We start from the raw sequence: 17,304 nt of genomic DNA on the forward strand, positions 1-17,304 counted from the left end.
CTGCTCAGTCTCTTTCGGTTCTGGTTTGTCTTCCCAAACAAGACACTCAGCAGCAGTTCGGGGAGACTTCATAGGCTTTACAGGAGAATGCAGAGCTTTATTGACTGAAATACTCTGTATTTGACTATCTCATCAAGCCTTATGTTGCTGGCTGTGAGGGGAAGGAGGAAGTGTGCTTAAAACTAATTTCTGCCTTTAGTTCTATGCATTACCTGCCAAAAATATCCTAACAATTTCATAAATATGCACGGTCCTGTGCTTTTATCTTTCTTAGCTAGCTATCATTTTGTGCTCAGCTTAGAAACACCAAAGAAGGCAGATTTACATACACAAAGACTTCACTCTGCAGGTTCTTTTTCTTTCATTACGTTCTTTCCGAGTACACAGAGAACCACACAGGCAGAAAGTGTGGCCATTTTATATGCAAGTGGAAAGCTATCATTACCTGCACGTACAGAAGTTAAAGTTGTGTCGTCACTTGGATGCCTGAAGAAATACACCCCCATTAAGTGAGAAAAAAGTTAATCATCTAGTGTGCAGACAAACTGAGCTATCTTTAATGTTTGTGTAGACTAAGAAGTGAGGTCAGAGAGGTGAGATTATGATTCTGTCATGTAGCCCCAGCCTAACAACTCTATTATAACTGCCCATAAATGACTATTTATCTCTTTCATACAACACAGAACTCAGCCATCTGAAATAAAACTGAGCAATCAGGTTTTTTAATCTACGTTAGGAATTAATAATATTTGTCACAGAAGTTCTCTCTGGAATTCAACTAGATATACAAGGCATAACCTTGCTGATAACTAATATTTTTGTTTTAATGACTTAAGCAAAGTTACTGATTACTTATCTTGAGTTTACACTGGCTTTTCTTTCATTCTAGTACAGGAATTATTAAAGCTGTTCTGAAATACCCTGCTGCATGTGGATTTGCGTGCTGTATGGAGCAGTGTTTATAAAGCAAAATTATCCCTGTACAGAAACCAGTATCATACATAACTCCCATTTACCTTACTCAGGTAATTCTAAGCTGAAGTTATCACTTGTATAAACACTGTCTGCCTGACACCTTTACCAGATTTCCCATGGGATCTTCTATAACCTCTATGAGAATTTTGTTAATATGTAAGGAAAAGAGGCCATGGGATTAATCCACCCTATTTCTGAATTGTTCTAATGGAAGACTTAATTCAGGTTTGAAATTAGAAAATAAATCACACAAAATACTTAGCAGTGTTCCTCAGTCTCTCCCCAAGTAATTCAGCTCAACAACCATATATGAATGTGGAAGATTGGTTTTGGAGCATTTCTGGAAAAAAGATCTTCCTTCTGATTGGCATTCCAGTTTTCTCTAGGATTTACTTCTCTCTGAAGCAGAGCTTTGGTCTTTTTCTACTGCACATAGGCAACCACTGAGGGCCTGTTTCTGTGTGCAGAGGCTAGGCAGTCCCCTGTGCTCCAGAAGTAGGCAGTCATTTGGGACTAGTTTGCAAACTCCCTCTGCATCTCTAGGAATTTGTTCTGGTGCCTCTCATCTGAAAGCTAAATGGAATGCTTTGAGGAGATGGAGCGAGCAGAGAGTTGTGTAGCACTAGATTTTCAGATGAAAATCTGCTTAGCTCCTTGGTTCTTACACCAAGAGAATCTTGTAATTTTAGTACTTGTGTAAAAGATACTTTGGCAGTTAAAGCACAGACCTTTCCAGAACAGCAGAATATGAGGTTTAGTTTGGAAGCAAGAGAAGTACATTGTCAGACACATCACCCTGCTTCTTCTTCATGGTTTCTCTTAAAGACCTCAGTTGCAGCTTCTTGTCAAAGGCTGGTCTGTAACAGCATCTGTCTGTCCAGGCTGCTGCAGTGTTCCTAAGTGAGGTCTACTCTCCTGAGCCAGGGCTACTCTGCTCCTGTAAAGCAGGGGAGGGGCAGGGTGTGTGTGTGTGTGTTGGGGGGGGGGGGGGGGAGTAAAGCTTCATGGTTGGTTTTAATTGCCTTTTTATTCTGCTAATTGATTGGCTGTTGTTACTTAAGAACAGCTGGGAGGGAACTTTTATCAGCCTGTGATAGGCTTAATTGCAGTTAGGTCTAAGTGCTGTCTTTTAATTTCTCTGTCCCTACCTTCTTCTCAAGGGAAGAGGTCTCCTGGGGCATATCCCATCTTGCCCCCTTTCCCATGAGTACTGCTTCTCCTTCAGATCCATCTCCTGCTTCTCTGCTGACTGCATACTGGTGTTGAGTGATCCCCACATCAGGCTGCCTGTGTGCTGCAGCTCTCCTGCCTGTAAGTAATTTGTGGGTCTCTTGTACTTCTGGAAATGGTAATATCAAAGCGGTTTTAGAAGTTTCAGTCTCCAAAGCTTGTGCTGTTAGATATCCAGGCCCTTTAGAAAGTGCTAGTGTGAGCAAAGTGAAGGAAGGAAGGATAAAAATGCATTGGGCACAAATGACTTTATTTTTTTTAATTTAATTTTATTTTTTTTACTCTTAGGTTCCAGAAAAGTGTGGAATCTCTCTCTGCAGAGTGTAACTGAGTTCTCACCCAGCAGCCCCCGAGGCTCTTTGTGCTATAAAAAGCACCAGCAGCTTTGTAAGTCCTCTGTCACCTTGCTTAACTGGATTTACTGACCTCCAGCCACAATGTTACATGTAACTTTATTTTGGTTGGTCTCAGCTAGTGATATGTCTTCACTGACATACTAGCATGAGCTGTTGGCATGTTCTGAGTTAATCAGATGGTAGTAGTCTAGAAAAATTGCCAGAGGTACCATTTTTTTCTACAGCTATAGAATGCATATTTAAATGTTTGTAATGTTTAGGTGTATCTGGGAAAAGCAGTTGAGTCCCTGCTAAACTTCTTAGAAATGCAATGTCCCTCTCCATGGTAGCCTACAAAGGAGGTGCCATGCTTTAAGAAGCTAGTTCTGTGTCCCTGAGACAAACTGTATGCCTGGCTGTTTTGCTGGGCTCAGGTTTTTACAATGCTCAGAACTAGAAATTCTTGGAGGGTGTTGTAGATGAATCAGTTGTGAGGCTCACCTTGTGGTATGCCACTGCTTCAGAGCAGGCAGTGGCTTGTAAGCATTTAAATGGTTATAAATACTAATGAGGCAGCTTGTGTACCTGCTCTAAAGTTATCCTTGAAGCCCTGGAAAAAATGTTAAATCAAACAAAATAACTGATGCTAGTAGAGCTAGGAGAAGTAGGCTGAGACATAGTGGGCCTTTAGGGCTCAGTTCTGGAATAGCTGTAACACTGTTCAGAGTTGGTGAAGGAGGAGAAGCAGTCCAGGGGGGTCTTGTGCAAGTTTTCTAAGAGTTTAGAGTATTATATGTGCTTGTGTAACTCCAAATTACTGAGCTGTATAGCATTGCCTTATAATATATGGTAGGTAATAGCTGAACTGAAATGCAGTGTTTATTTATGCCTTCTGGAGTTGCAAGCTTCAGCAAGTTAACAGGTCTAATTCTTGCCTGGTTGAAATTTATTAGCAGCAAAGTTCTAGTTTCAGAAGCAAGGAGTCTGTGCACTTTTGGTCAAAGGACTTTCTGCTGAGTCCATGTTCTTGTTGCAGAAAACACTTACGTGGTAGCTTTTATTCACAGACTTGAAGCAGGCAGCATCTTCTTAAACATCTGGAAACTGGTGCACAGAAAGATTGACTTCTCAAAAGTCATAAACTAAATCATAAACAAAGAATGCAATCCAGGCTTTACTCCTAGATTCTGATGAGGCAAAATGGTACTAGCTTGGCAGCTGTTAGACTGGGAACAGAAATACCCTCTGAGTAGGAGAAAATCCAGAGAGGAAGGGTTTGGTTGCGTAATTGCACTGCAAGTATGGAAACCTCCTGGTGGGGTCAGGCAGCTACCTTTGGGGAGAGCAGCAAGTCTTCAGTGCCCAGCAACAGAGTAGTTTACTGAGTTCCTTCTCACTGTATTTTCTTAGAAATGTCTACCTTCCTCTTTCCCATTTTGACTCCTACATGTCTATTGTGTTTGTGTTGCTATCATACTTTCTTGTTTAAAAGTTTCTGAAATTTACTATTACCTAGTGATTTGTTTGTATCTTACTGTCTTCTATTGCTTGATAATTGTACTCTCATCAGGAAATTTTGCAAATGATTGCATCATCCCTTTTTCCTGTTAATTCTCTGTGCTGCCTACCCTTGCTTGGCAGTGTTTGCAATACTGGTTAACGGAAACAGTGTGTCAGCATATTGCCGGATTAGGTCTGCTTCCTGTGCTCTCTGCTCAGTTCCTGCCAACTTATAATTGATTTTCTTCAATATCCAGAGCACACTTCAGTAAGATATTACAGAATACTTTATAGACATTAATTACATGCACAACAGAAATATCGGAATGACTAGTAATACTGCTTTTTGCCATGCAGAACATATTTTTACATGGCTACAAGCAGCTCTAGGCACAACTCTCCTTAGCCCGAGCGAACAGTAGATTCCATTGAAGCTCTTATATTTGACACCTTTTAAGTAGCCTCCGGAAGCCATTTGGAGATTTTAACAGCTCCAAGAATAGATCTGACACTGATCAGTTTTTTTTGTTTTGTTTTGTTTTTTACAGAAAACAAAAGAGGGGTGGGAATAATGTCCTTACAAGCATGAGGCTTCAAACTTGGAGGGGAAAAAAACAACAAACCAAACAAGAAAAACCCCACTTAGAATACTGCCTCTTTTTTTTTTTTTTTTTCCTTCTCTACAGTAATTTTTCATGTAATGATTCTTGTTAAACTAGTTTATATGAAACTAACCACAGACCTTTACAAGTGATAGTATACCGCTACTCATACTTGTCCGTTAGATACTGTATGGGTACAGACAGTTTTCTCATGGCACTCAGGAACATGCAGTAGCTACCTCTTCCATTCTTTGAGGTTTAGTTTGCACTAGATTTGTTTACAGATGGGCTGTTTGGGAAAGCTGTTACATTCTTGCAAAATCTGATGATGAAGACAGGAATTCTAGAAATGTATTCAGTTGTTGATTCTTGTGCTGCTACTAGCTGGAAGCCAGGGAACATACAAAGCATGCAGGCATTTCGGTTGTGAAGACTTTCATCCTAGTGCAAACATTGCTTAGGTGTCGTCCCTCTTTCATGAGTTGTTCTAGGAATTGGATGTGATTTATAGAGCTGTGTGGCACCGAACCATCCAGGCTCAAGCATGTTTTTAATATGTAAAGGGAGATGCAAGTGTTATTCCTGGAATGTTCCACAGAAGTATATTGGGGCAGCATCTTTTCAAGGTTGCAGGTGTGAGAAGCAGAAGAGAACAGAAATGTTTGTAGAGATGATTGCAGAGGTTTTTTTGTTTGGCACAGGGGAGTGTTTTTTTGCTAGCAATGCCCATCTTGCAAGAAACAGTCCTTCCTCTGCAGTTTATGTTCTAGGCAGACAAAAGAGGCCCAAAAGCCAGTGTTACAGATTGGGAACAGAGAGGGGTGGAGAGATGAAGCATTTGGTTTCCAGAATAGTGCAGGGCCTAGCTTGACAGCAATTGAAGCTGAGGTTGCTCATTGACTCTGGAATTCGGGCTTTAGATAATGTCCCAAAGTCATACAGGGACAAATGTTGATAATCAGCCACATGAATGCTGGTCTCTGACCTGCCAACCCAGTGATGCCTTCCAGTGCAGCTTGGTTAGAAAGGGACAGAAAAGATGGAAGTCCTGATACTTTAGGTATGAGGCATATGATCAAATTTAATTCTTTAAATTCTTTGCTCTTCACTCTCTCCTAAGAGAAAAGAGACTTTAACTACGAATGTATGGCTTATGTGGTATTTCTCCTGCCTTTTATTAACAAAATCTGTGGATGTATTCTTTGTTTTTTTTTTTTCTATTGTTTGTTCTGGGGTTCCCCCCAACTCCTATAAAATAATCCTGAGTGCCTGCAGATTATAGGAGTCACCAAACTGCTTTGTGGAAGCCCAGCCTTTGACCCTAGCTCTTGGTTCACTGGTCAATTCTAAACAGTATGCCTAGAACACAAAACTGCTACTTTGCTCAGTACTTCTCTTTATAAGCTATTTTTCAGCTAGACCAGACTAGTTACAGCAGGAAGACACCAGGAAAACATGCATTAGTCTACAAAGTGCTTCCATGCCTCTTAACCTTCCAAAGGTGGTTTATTCCCTCTGCTCCAGCCTGTAGACTCATGCTGCTAATGGCCCTGGCACACTCTCTAGCTGCACATTGTTCCAAGGTTGTAGAATAACTTCCTTTGTCAAGCAGAGCTGTTAAATACACACTTTCAAATCACAGCTGTCTACATCAAACTACTATTTTTTTTTTTTTTTTTTTTTTTGCTGATATTGTAGTATTAGTAACCAGGTGCCTTTTGGTTAGGAATCTCTGATGGGAGGTAGTAGTACTGCATTGGGACAAACTTTCCAGCAGAGGCTGCAGAAAGGAGCACATGGAGCTCTAGTTGATCCACTTGACTGCATTTAGATGGAGCACATGTTCATAAATTACGAAGTTCCCTGGCAGAAAACTTCATGCCTTATTGCTACTCTTTGCTCACCTCTGCAGGCAAGTTGAGCTGGGTTGTGCCTCACTGTAGTCAAATGCATATGAACAGGCACAATACTTGTCTATTCTTCCTTCAGCTGGACAATATCAGAAGGCTTGTTCTAATGATGCATGCACTTAGAACACAAGAGGGAGAAAAAAAAGGAAAATACACTTGGTTTGCTTTGGTTAAGTTTTCCTCTGAAAAATGCTGCTGTGGCATGATTCATTAAGTAGCATGGCAACACATACACCTTCCACTTCCTTGTAAGCAAGGTTTTAGTTCTTGAGGAAGTTCTGGCCTGTTGGCTGTGTTTTCTAGTATTACTTAGAGAGCACATATTGTCCAGAGAAATTTATAATCTCCAAACAAAACATTCCTAAATATTAATCGTGTGAAACAATACCTTTTTCCAGCTGTTAAAAATTACTCATAAGTGCTGCTCTGCTAGCATCAGCAGGGATTACATTGCTCATTTCTACTGACATCAGCATGCTGAAATCTAGCAGAGTATCTTATGAATTCTAAGATACTTACTTACATAGTTCAGAATCTTGCAGTATACTCCTATACACATGCAATATACTGTGGTCCTGAAATGGAAAACTACAAAGCCTTGCCACAGCAGATTCCCATTAGAATTCTTAGTTGCATGCACATGTGTGTTGATAAATAAGTCACCACATATAAGACTTGTATACAAGCTTTTAATAAAAAAAATTCAACAAAAATATATATAATCAGGCATTTTATGCAATGCATACATTCTTTGTATCTGCAGGTACAGATAAATAACAGAGGCAAACAAGTATTTTGCTTATCTTTGGCCAATAATCGATAATCACCCCCGAAGAGATATTACAGGGTCAAAGAATAATAAACTGAGTCTGTAAATTTGTCTCTCTTTACAGACACAGTATCAGGCAACAATACAGTAGTTAAGATTTTAGAAATGTAAGGAAATATTTCTTTAACACTGCCCAATACTGAAATTTAACCTTTTTTGTTGATACAAAACTTAAGGCCTTTTTTTAGCTGACACAGGCAACATTCTTGCATTTACATTAGATATAATCTATCCCTTACCTCAGCCAACTTCCCTTCACCATATATTGCTCTAAAAAGCTAAGCTGTACCTTTTCATGAAATAAAAATAACATGAATTCGCATCTGTATATCAGTTTCCTGAATTCCAACTAATGTACATACATACAGAGCAGTTAAGCTTCCTTAAGTCAATATTTTTTTCTAACTCAGTGTCCCAGAATAATAGGTATCCTTCCACTTTACAGCACAGGTGCATCTGATGGCTCTACAAAAGCAATATATACATGATACACATTAAAAAATCATAAAAGCAATTTTTAAACGTACATTGATAACACATAGCAGCTTATGTCTATGTATGTACATGTTTCACAGTTATCTTAGAAAATTGAGAACATCAAGAATACTTCTATTGTTTTTTTCTATAAATATTACAAACTTGTCAGGCATTTTGACAAAATAGTATTTACGTTATCCATTTAAATAGGTATAGAAAACCTGTAGAGTTTTAAGCTTAAAGGCTGTAAAGTTTGAGGATTCTTTAAAGTGTTTAGCCAGTTTCAGCAGCTGGGCCATCTGCTTTTTTTTTTTTTTTTTTTTTTTCTCCCTGCTTGTTAAATCTGGTAACAAAGGAACTCCACCACTTTTGATGGGATAGGCAAGTTCTTGACTAGACTGGTGGGCATCACTCTTCGAATTGCCATACGACACAGATGCTGGAGACTGGAAACTTGTTTTGGCGTTGCCCAGAAATACACACTTCCATCCTGTGTCCTGCCCAAACAGAACAAAAAAAAATTAGAATTATTCCACTTAAATGATTTCAATTTACTATAATTTCTTGCATACATTTGCTAGTTAAGAGGGAATATGCTCTGAGCTGCCTGTTCCTTAGTTCTAGCTGATCCCAAACTAAATTACACTAGAAGCTAGTTCTTTTAAGCTACAGCAGCACAAAAATGGTAACTTGTTAGAATCATTACGGTACCATATGGTACTGATCACCTTGGCAACAGATCTGCGCAGATCTTCCAACAGCTATTTGGTGTACAACCTAAAGCAGAATAATTTCCTTTGATTATCTGATGAGTTGTTCTGATTTTATGTATTTGGGGATCTGTATACTTACATTATTTATTCACAAAGATAAGAAAGGAGTTTATCAGCTTCTAGATTTTACTGCTATTCCAGGAATGTTTAAACAAATAGTACCATAGGTAAATCAAATTCAAAAGCATCAAGTTGCAAGTCACAATGAAGTTTTTTTTTTTTAAACAGAACTTTTAGCCAGTTTAAGGTTTGTATTGTATTGACTTTTTAGGGAAAACGTTTAAATGTATACTTGCCCTGCAGCTAGAACACTGCCATCGGTAGAAAAGGTACAGCAGAGCCCATTGTTCAAAGGTGCAACTTGTACAGGGTAATCTTCATCAATTCTCCAGAACCTCACCATTCTGAAAAGGGAAGAATTAAGTGATAAGTTACGAGAGTAGCCATTTAATTCTTCAAATTATTGTGCAGCATTAGAAAAAGTGGTCTGAAGCAGAATTTAAGAGTTTAATGAACACTTTAATATGCATGCATGGCATTTCAAATTTGCCTGAAATGCTGTAACTTCATTCCTAATATGTACCTTGACCAGCACATCTTCAACAATTCTAATTGTGCCAGTTAAAGTAAAAGGTTGCATTCAACAGCACAAAGCAGCAATCTGGCCTGTAGATTTAGATAGCTGATCACTTAGTAAGTGGCACGTATGCTAACCAATCCTAACAATGCTTTGTTAAACAAACCCCAACATCTCCTTTAGACAATTTAATAGACACATTGTTATCTTGAGAAATCATTCTTTACCTTCTAAAATACGGTTCTTCAAAACAGGATTTGCAACATTAGCAGAAGTTAAATACCAGATCAGAGTAATATTCATTTTACTTTGGAATCTAAACTATACAAAAGGCTTAACTGCATTGCTAGCTCCATTTTCATTTTTCACTGTTAACTGAAAACAGAAAAATAGGGCTTGTAAATTTGTTACAGACTTAAGTTATTCAGATCAGCTATCCTGTGAACAACTCTTTGTCTGTGTTCGGAATGAACATTAGCACATATCAGACAACTCATCTATTTTTACCAAGCCCAGAAGAACTAACTTCTCAGTTGGAAGGAAGAAGAAAAACCTTCATATTTAAAGCTGATGTTAGGTGGGAAGAATTAAAGTAGTCTAACAAATCTTTCCTCATACTTACTTATCATCAGCAAGACTTGCAATATGTAGTCCATCGTGACTAAAAGATACAGATCTGACCCATCGGTCATTTGCTCCTCCAGCAAATATTGGAGTAGGAGGGGGAAACAGATGCCTGGAGATAGACAAGATGCATAACTAAGTGTAATGCTCAAGAACTGTGTAAGAGTGTGCTTTAGCCATGACTAGCAAAGATGAAGAAGGAAAAATGGATTTAACATTTAACTGTGTAATCAGACGCAGAGGCTGAACTACAGTATCTTCTGTAGTACTGAACACTTGAGCTTTATTGAAGATGCTTAAATTAGTACACCTGAGAATACCAGTGCTTTAAATTATTTGTCAAATAGAAGAAAAACTTTCACTGTTCTGCCACTTTGGTATTTCTATCAGCTGAGCTTCTTCCCAAATCTAGTTATCAGTTAAACACATTAATTTTAAGTAGTTAACTTCACTCAGGAGAAAGGTTTCCAGATTTGATTACTTTACTTACCCAAACTCCATAAGAATAACTCCAATATATGGATCCCAGACATAAACTCGAGTATCGTAAGATGCAGTAGCCAGTAAAGCTCCATCAGGAGAAAACTCACAAGCTACAACATCATTGTGATGTCCTTCTAGTTTCTGTATCATGCAATATTTATCCATATCCCAGAGAAAAACCTGCAATTAAAAAAGCTAATGTTATAGCTCTGCTCAGAGATACAATGACACATTTATTTTTATTATTTTTTTTAAGTATAGCTGCTAGTCTTATTTAGGATAATATTAAAATCAGGCATTATGAATTACTACAATTACAAAATATGCTCAGTGTCATACTTGAATTAAGAATCAAATTTTTTTAAAAAAATAAAGCAGACATGCAAGGTCTAACTCAAGTTTGTTAAATGTTATTAACATAATAAGCCAAAATGTAAGATAAAGGCAACATAATTTAAGCATGTAGCTTACTGAAATTGGTGTATTACAAAACTATTTTATTAAAATATGCAGAAATAAATAGGGTTAAATGCTACAGTCCCCTCTTTTCAGTAACTACCAAAATTTTAAGAAATATACAGACAGAAAACGTAAGGTTAACATATTGTTACTCCAGTGGCATCCCCTTTAAGATCACTTGTTTACAATTGGCTTGGATCACCAACGTCAGCCTAGGAAGAGAAACAGATACTGCAAGCAAAGAGAATTTTCACAGCCAAAAGTTATGTCTTTGGGAAAACAACAGGGAAGTATAACCACATTATTAGAAATTATTTATGCATTTTTAAATCAAGTCAACAATAAAAAAAAACAGTATTATATTTTACCCAGCTTATTGCATATATTATAAAAATTGATAAAAGATAATAGTATTTTAGAATTTTACATACAGTTGTACATTATATGTAGTGAAAATGAAGACTGCAGAATAATGTAATAAGGAAGAACTATGTACTGCAGCATGATTTTACAGAAAATACAAGTTTTTGGCATGAAATACTATATCTGTAGAAGAGCTTATTCTTGATTTATCCCCAACTCAGTTTTACTGCACAGATTAAATACTGACATATATATGTTTGACCAAAGCAAATAGAGCTGTAGTGCCTCACATACTTCCTAAAACTGAACTATTATAATCAGTTATAAATGTGTTGATCAATTTCACCAGGAAGACCCCCAACATTCCACAAAACTGGAAATTTAGTTTTAGGAGTCAGTGTTTCACTGCTGTGAAAATTAAAAAAAAATAATAATAAAAGAAAGAAAGAAAGCAGAAAGTGGACATCAACCAGCACCTGCGTACGTACAGTACACCTTGCAGTCGAATGCAAGGTTACTTCATCCTATGGTAAAGTTCGCCCCCAGCCTGGTAGCCAGAGATGCCACTCTTTCTGCCCAGCTAACACCATTGTGCTCCTGTGTGAGTGGTGCCAGCTTAACCTCAATCACACCAATATTGCTGCCACCACCTGTGACAGGGAAAGCAAGAAGCTTATGGAAAACACAAAGCCTAAAGATAAAGGTATACATCCACATCTGCTCTATTTAAAGAAAAAAAACAGAACCCAGACCTCAACTATTCTCTATCAAATTGCACTGATAGCTTGCTTTAATGTATAAAATGCATTTGAACAGTTATCCTTACGAAGTAGTATTCAGTGCTCATATTGTTTTTACTCAGCACCACTAGACTTTGTTAAACTACAAAAAAAATTAACTAGACTGAATTCCCTATTCTACTATACTGACTCCTCGGTGCTAAGAAAAGCAGCTTATTGTATATGTGCTTTACCTGCACTGCTTTCAGTTCTCTAGCAGGACATTAGAATACAGATGAAAATAAAACCAGTATGCTGTTCTTCATTCTAGATCTTTAGACACAAGAGTGTCTTTTGTATTGGAGAACATGTAGAAACATTTTTGTTCAGCAGGAGATACCATGACTGGCTCAGACTTTGAAAAGTCCTTTTCATTGAGCAGGAAATAGAAAGGATAAAATCAATAGCAAAATAGTTGTATACATTAATCTAAGCATCTTTTAACACTGGAAGCTTTAGTCATCTTTGTTTTTATACTATATACATGTGCAGAACTACTTCTCAAGAAATGCTTAAAGTTTCTTCAACTAAAAGCAGTGCAAGTTCAATTCATAAATCAGTGTCTCTGCACCATGTGCTAGTTTTATTTCATGCACTTTTACATCATCATAAAGTATTAGAAGTTCATGACACCGAGCACAAGCTTAATGTTACTTAGATTTAAAATGATTATGCACACAATTCAGTAGACTTAAGGAACAAGAAACTGACACATACTGCTTTACTAGCTCCAACAGAACAGAGAATGGAAGAGTCTGGAGAGAATGCACAGCCATATACCCAGTTCTGGTGTCCTCTTAATACTTTCATCATATTTCCTAAGAAAGACAGACATTTCTGTAAGAATTGGTTCAAGATTCCTAATCCAATATGAACTGCTTTTCCAGTTAGTTTTTCCCTTTATGAAATGTCATACTCTTTTTCCAAATGACATCTTGCAGTGTTATTTTACACTCAAATAAAAGGTGGCCTGTCATGCAGCCTCCAAATCCTTTCTCCCTATTCAAAAAGTCAGTTCATACACTCTTAACCCACTGCCAGCCTGTACTTTCAGGGCACACACAGAGAAAGTATTTCAAGGGAACATAGGGAGCAAGTGTCTAATAAAAGGAACTTAATTTTTTAAGAAATGTAGACCCAACTGAGTTTATGATAGTGACTAGAGGAGTGTGTTTTCATATTTTTCCTAGGTATTACATCAGATGAACTTCTTAAATGCATACCATCATCTTTCAGGTCCCACACTCTCAGTGTTTTATCTCTTGATGCAGACACTAAGATCAAGCTGCCATCTGGAGCAAAGGTTAGATCTCTAACAACTTCTGTATGGTCCATAAGGTTAAGGAGGAGCTTTCCTGTTACGTGAAAACATCACAGTTTAAAACGAAGGATTATAGAGTAGCCTTTATTCCAATTAAATCCCTTATGGAAAAACTAAAGTCAAAGCAAAATCACAAGAACTTCTGAACATAGGCAGAACAATACAGAGCTACAGCAAATATTCTTTGTAGAAATCCTTCACACAGTAAAATGCATGTGCATCTTTAGATTCTTGTGTCTTGAAGAGCAACTTCCTTTAAAGCTAATAAATTCTTAAACAAATCTATATATTAGAATCACATGCCTGACAAATGAGACAAGATTTGTCTTTGATATGCCTCTGCATGCTGAACTTATCTGTTATTTTATCCTATAAACCAAACTCAGTAGTGATTAGTTTCATTTTTAAAACTGGAAAGTTTTCTCCCAAATGTGTTACCAGATAGCTTATGAGATTCCGATTTCAGGTTTGGTCCCTTATCACTTAAGCAATATTTATCTTAAAAAAAAATCCTCATCAACATAAATTCTTCCTCATACTCAAGAACTGAAAGCAACTTCCCATTTTGAAAGCTTCCTTTATTTGAAAGTATCTTAAAACTACAATCCAGCAGAACATTTTAGAGTAAGCAAGTGGTGTTGCTCTTACTCACCTACTTAACCATTTTGGAGCAATGAGGCTTTATTATTCATCAATTATATCTCAGAAGCATAACCTGAGCCTCTTACTTCTTCAAACAATATTTGAACACTTCTAGTTGCAGGAATTATGCTATTTTTAGATTACTAAAGTTGCATTCAAGTTCAATTCCCAATTAAAATTCTGTAAGTGATTTATTCTATGCATTAATGATGTTACTGCTACATAAAGTGACACAGAAATGCAAACTTCCGCTTGTATACTCTACCTGTATATACATCCCATATCTTGATGCGCCCATTGTTCAAGCCTGTTGCAAGTAGAAGCTGGTCTTGCCCAAATTTGAAACGGTGCCATTCTATATTCACACAGCGGCTCTGCTTTTCAGGCACTGAAGACCCAAAAGCAAGACTCCAGACTATATCACCACAGTCTATTATATGTTCACAAGGCTTATTCTTCTGACTGCCGTCGCTGTTTTGTCTTGGAAGTCTTGTACTGATTGAATTTGCCACATTCTTTGTGCCATGCAACAAGCTGTAAAACAAACAATAGTATAAAACATGTCTTTTAATATAAAAATAATGTAAAATAGTTTTACATCATGTAATGTTCAGAATACAACAGAACTACAGGTTCTAACCTCATTAAAATGTAATCTACAAGTGAAAATAAAGTGTGCCTTTTGGAATTTAGCTGGTATTCTAAAAAGAATAGTAAGGAAACAGCTTTCCCTTTGAATAAATTCCTAGAAGTTAACACCAAATAGTTCTTTCTGATAAGAAACTATAAAGTCCAAATCTGCTTTAGAATGAAAAGGAAAGTTGAAGACTTACTTCCTCTTATTTTAGCGCATCTAAAGTAATTAATAAATCACTCCTGCATAACATTAGTGATCCAGGTGTTGCCCTTGCTGACCACAGAATCCTCCAAGATGAGGAGACAATAACTCATACATTAGATTAAGGAATTAAATAATGCTGTTTTTTCCCCACAGACATCAAAGCCCAAAAAGCCAAAATAGAAACTTTAATCTACTATCTCCTATTTTGAAATTCTTAAGTTTTTCAGATCAGTTCAAAGCTATATGGTTTTATCTTACAAGTTATTAAGGCACTGGGACCAGGGAACCAACTTCACTATGCGATGTCCTTGTGACCAAGCAAAGTATGAGCCATCAGGAGCAAATGCAACAGTCCAGTTTTCACGTCCACACTTCTTGTCAAAAGGAGAAGTTGGGGCTAAGAGTTCTCCTACAGTACGTGACCGAGCTAAAAAACAAAAACAAAAAGGAAATTTCATTAAAAAAGATTAAACTCAGCATATTTAAAAAATCTTAAAAAGGAACTGGGCAATATGTTACTTAAATATTTTGCTTTTATTTTATGTGAAACTTACAGTAAGGGGGGGGCAGTGTCTTATTGCCACTATATAACCAACGAAAACAGTAAGCATCAGCTGCAAAAGAGATTAAGTCACTAAAGAGAAACAGCATAGTCTTAAAATTTCCTTGTTGTCATGTAAGTAATATCACATCTTGATGCCAGAAGTACAACTGAAATCATCAATTTACTGAGAACAGCTCTTATTTAAATTACTCTAACTATAGCAGTACAATTATGCTCCAGTTGCACTTCAAACTGAGTCCAGTGAATAAGCTGCTTAGTAGTGAATTTTTTCTCAACTTTTAGCCACTTAAAAGACAAATACGAATAGAATTAGGTACTTTAGTATCCAGCCTCTCCCTCAGAAAAAATAACTTTAGCAACAACCCAAGGAAACACGCTGTGTGATCAGATTGGGTTGGTTCTTCCCTGCTTTATAACGTGACTGGATACAGAAGAGTTTCTCTCTGCGGCTCAAGCTGGGGGTGCAGGTGCGAAGAGACCTTATCAGAGCTTTCGACGAAGCCCGTCTCCGGAGCGCGCGCAGAGTCACGGCGACGCCTCCACACGGCCCCTGCGGCGTCCATCGCCGGCGAATTCCGGGCGCCGCCGCGGCCGTGCGGGGCCCCGCGGCCGCCATGGCCGCCGCTCGCCCCGCGCTCCTCGTGGCAGGAGGGCAGCGGCTTTACATAAGCGCTGCTCCACGACAGTTTTTCATCCCTTGGCGCAAGGGCACCGCCTGGGCCGAAGGAGGCTGAAGCTCCGTGCCGCCCTCACCTGAGGGCTGCCCCGCCGCGGCGCCCATGGCGGGAGGCAGCCGCCCGCGGCCCCCCCGCCGCCCAGCCCCGGCGCGGCCCCCGCGGCCGCCCCTCACCGATGAGCTTCTCGTTGATATTCAAGGGAAAGCTGGCCATCTACGGAGCAGCGGCTCGGGCGCGGAGCGGGACCTGCGGCACGACCGGGCGCAATGGAGCGACAGCGACCGCCGCTCGCCAGAGACGCAGCCACTGGGACAAAATGGCCGCCGCGGCGCGGGGTGTAGCGCGGCGGCGGGGGGGAGGGCGGGAGGCGGCGGCCGCGGTCCGCCCCGGCCGCGCCGCGCCTCGCCGCGCCCTCCCGCGCCTCCATTCCGCCGCCCCTGCGGCCTGCCCCTCGTCCTTCACGCTCTGCCTTTCTCAGCTTTCCCCTTAATTTATCTTATTCGTCTTAATTTATCCTCAGCAGCGCTGTTAGTCCCGTCTCGTGCTGCAGCTCGCTGCCCGGCGTGGCCTTGCGCCGCCATCCTCGCCGTGACGGGCTTCCCCGCGGCGGCTGGGCCTCTCCACCCTCCGAAAAGCACCGCGCGCTCCTGCCGAGGATTGAAGCACACAGCCTGACAGCAGCCCGTCTTGTAAAGGAAAAAAAAACCTCCCGGAGTTGCTTAAAATGTACCCCGCCCTAAGTAAAAAACACGATGTAGCTGCGTTTGGGGGGAAAACGGTAGCCGACAGTGCTGAAGCAAGATCGGACTGTCGCGCCATCGTGGTGAGGTCCGCAGCCGTGGTTTTAGCCACCACTCTCAGCCCTGTCTGTGCCAAAAGATGAGTCACCTTTTAGCTGTATTAGGGAGCTAAATTTATTGTGTCTGGATCCCCCAAAACACGAGTGCTCACAGCACCGATGAGAATCGTAGCAGCTCTGCCCGTATTGCGGTCAGGAGGCTTTTCACAGCTGCTCCCACGGGGACGTACGGCGGTCGCGGTCGTGTTGGCAAACTGCATAGTTCTCGGTAGGGTAAGGAATGTTCTTCTGTTGCTTAAAAATCCAACAAGCGGCAGTTAACATTCCTCCCTGGGTGAGTTAGACAGATACTGCCTCCATTATCTGCTCGCCGGGTTGTGACATCCTCCGTGTCCGCCGAGAGTGGGACTGCCAGGCGGCACGTCAGCCGGCGTGGGCCTTTGAGCTTGTGTGAGCACCGTGGAATGGATGCGGGATACGCCCTTGACTTTGTTTTTCCTATCCAGGGGCTGGAAGACTCTCAGGAGCACTTTCTGCTCTTTC

General features: G+C 39.7%; 1 protein-coding gene and 1 long non-coding RNA gene across 3 annotated transcripts in view; one reads left to right on the plus strand and one right to left on the minus strand.

The window, feature by feature from the left end:
• The first annotated feature begins 2,090 nt into the window (after positions 1-2,090).
• The window catches only part of LOC134149467 (uncharacterized), a 30,368-nt gene continuing 15,154 nt past the window's right edge, over positions 2,091-17,304 (plus strand). The window contains exons 1-2 of one of the 2 annotated variants that reach the window (XR_009960436.1): positions 2,091-2,286; positions 2,494-2,592. This is a non-coding gene — a long non-coding RNA (uncharacterized LOC134149467). The remainder of the gene's footprint in view (positions 2,287-2,493; positions 2,593-17,304) is intronic. The other variant, XR_009960437.1, reaches the window with a different exon arrangement.
• Positions 7,222-16,283, minus strand: WSB1 (WD repeat and SOCS box containing 1). The gene is made up of 9 exons (XM_062592522.1): positions 16,136-16,283; positions 14,979-15,147; positions 14,145-14,413; positions 13,140-13,271; positions 12,634-12,734; positions 10,323-10,495; positions 9,831-9,944; positions 8,928-9,035; positions 7,222-8,355 (listed from the first exon to the last, which is right to left on the minus strand). Exons 1-9 carry the CDS (start codon positions 16,173-16,175, stop codon positions 8,196-8,198), a joined length of 1,266 nt encoding a protein of 421 aa, XP_062448506.1. The 5' UTR covers positions 16,176-16,283; the 3' UTR covers positions 7,222-8,195.

The sequence above is a fragment of the Rhea pennata genome, chromosome 20, assembly GCF_028389875.1.
Source record: "Rhea pennata isolate bPtePen1 chromosome 20, bPtePen1.pri, whole genome shotgun sequence".
NCBI lineage: Eukaryota > Metazoa > Chordata > Aves > Rheiformes > Rheidae > Rhea > Rhea pennata.

Bases quoted from the DNA above. Each gene is read 5' to 3' on its own strand.
- WSB1 (XM_062592522.1), bottom strand. From the start codon at position 16,175: ATGGCCAGCTTTCCCTTGAATATCAACGAGAAGCTCATCG. The intron at 12,735-13,139 runs GTATGCATTTAA...TGTCTTTCTTAG, and splicing joins GTGGGACCTGAAAGATGATG to GAAATATGATGAAAGTATTA. The intron at 10,496-12,633 runs GTATGTGTCAGT...TTTTAATTGCAG, and splicing joins CTGTTGGAGCTAGTAAAGCA to GTTTTTCTCTGGGATATGGA.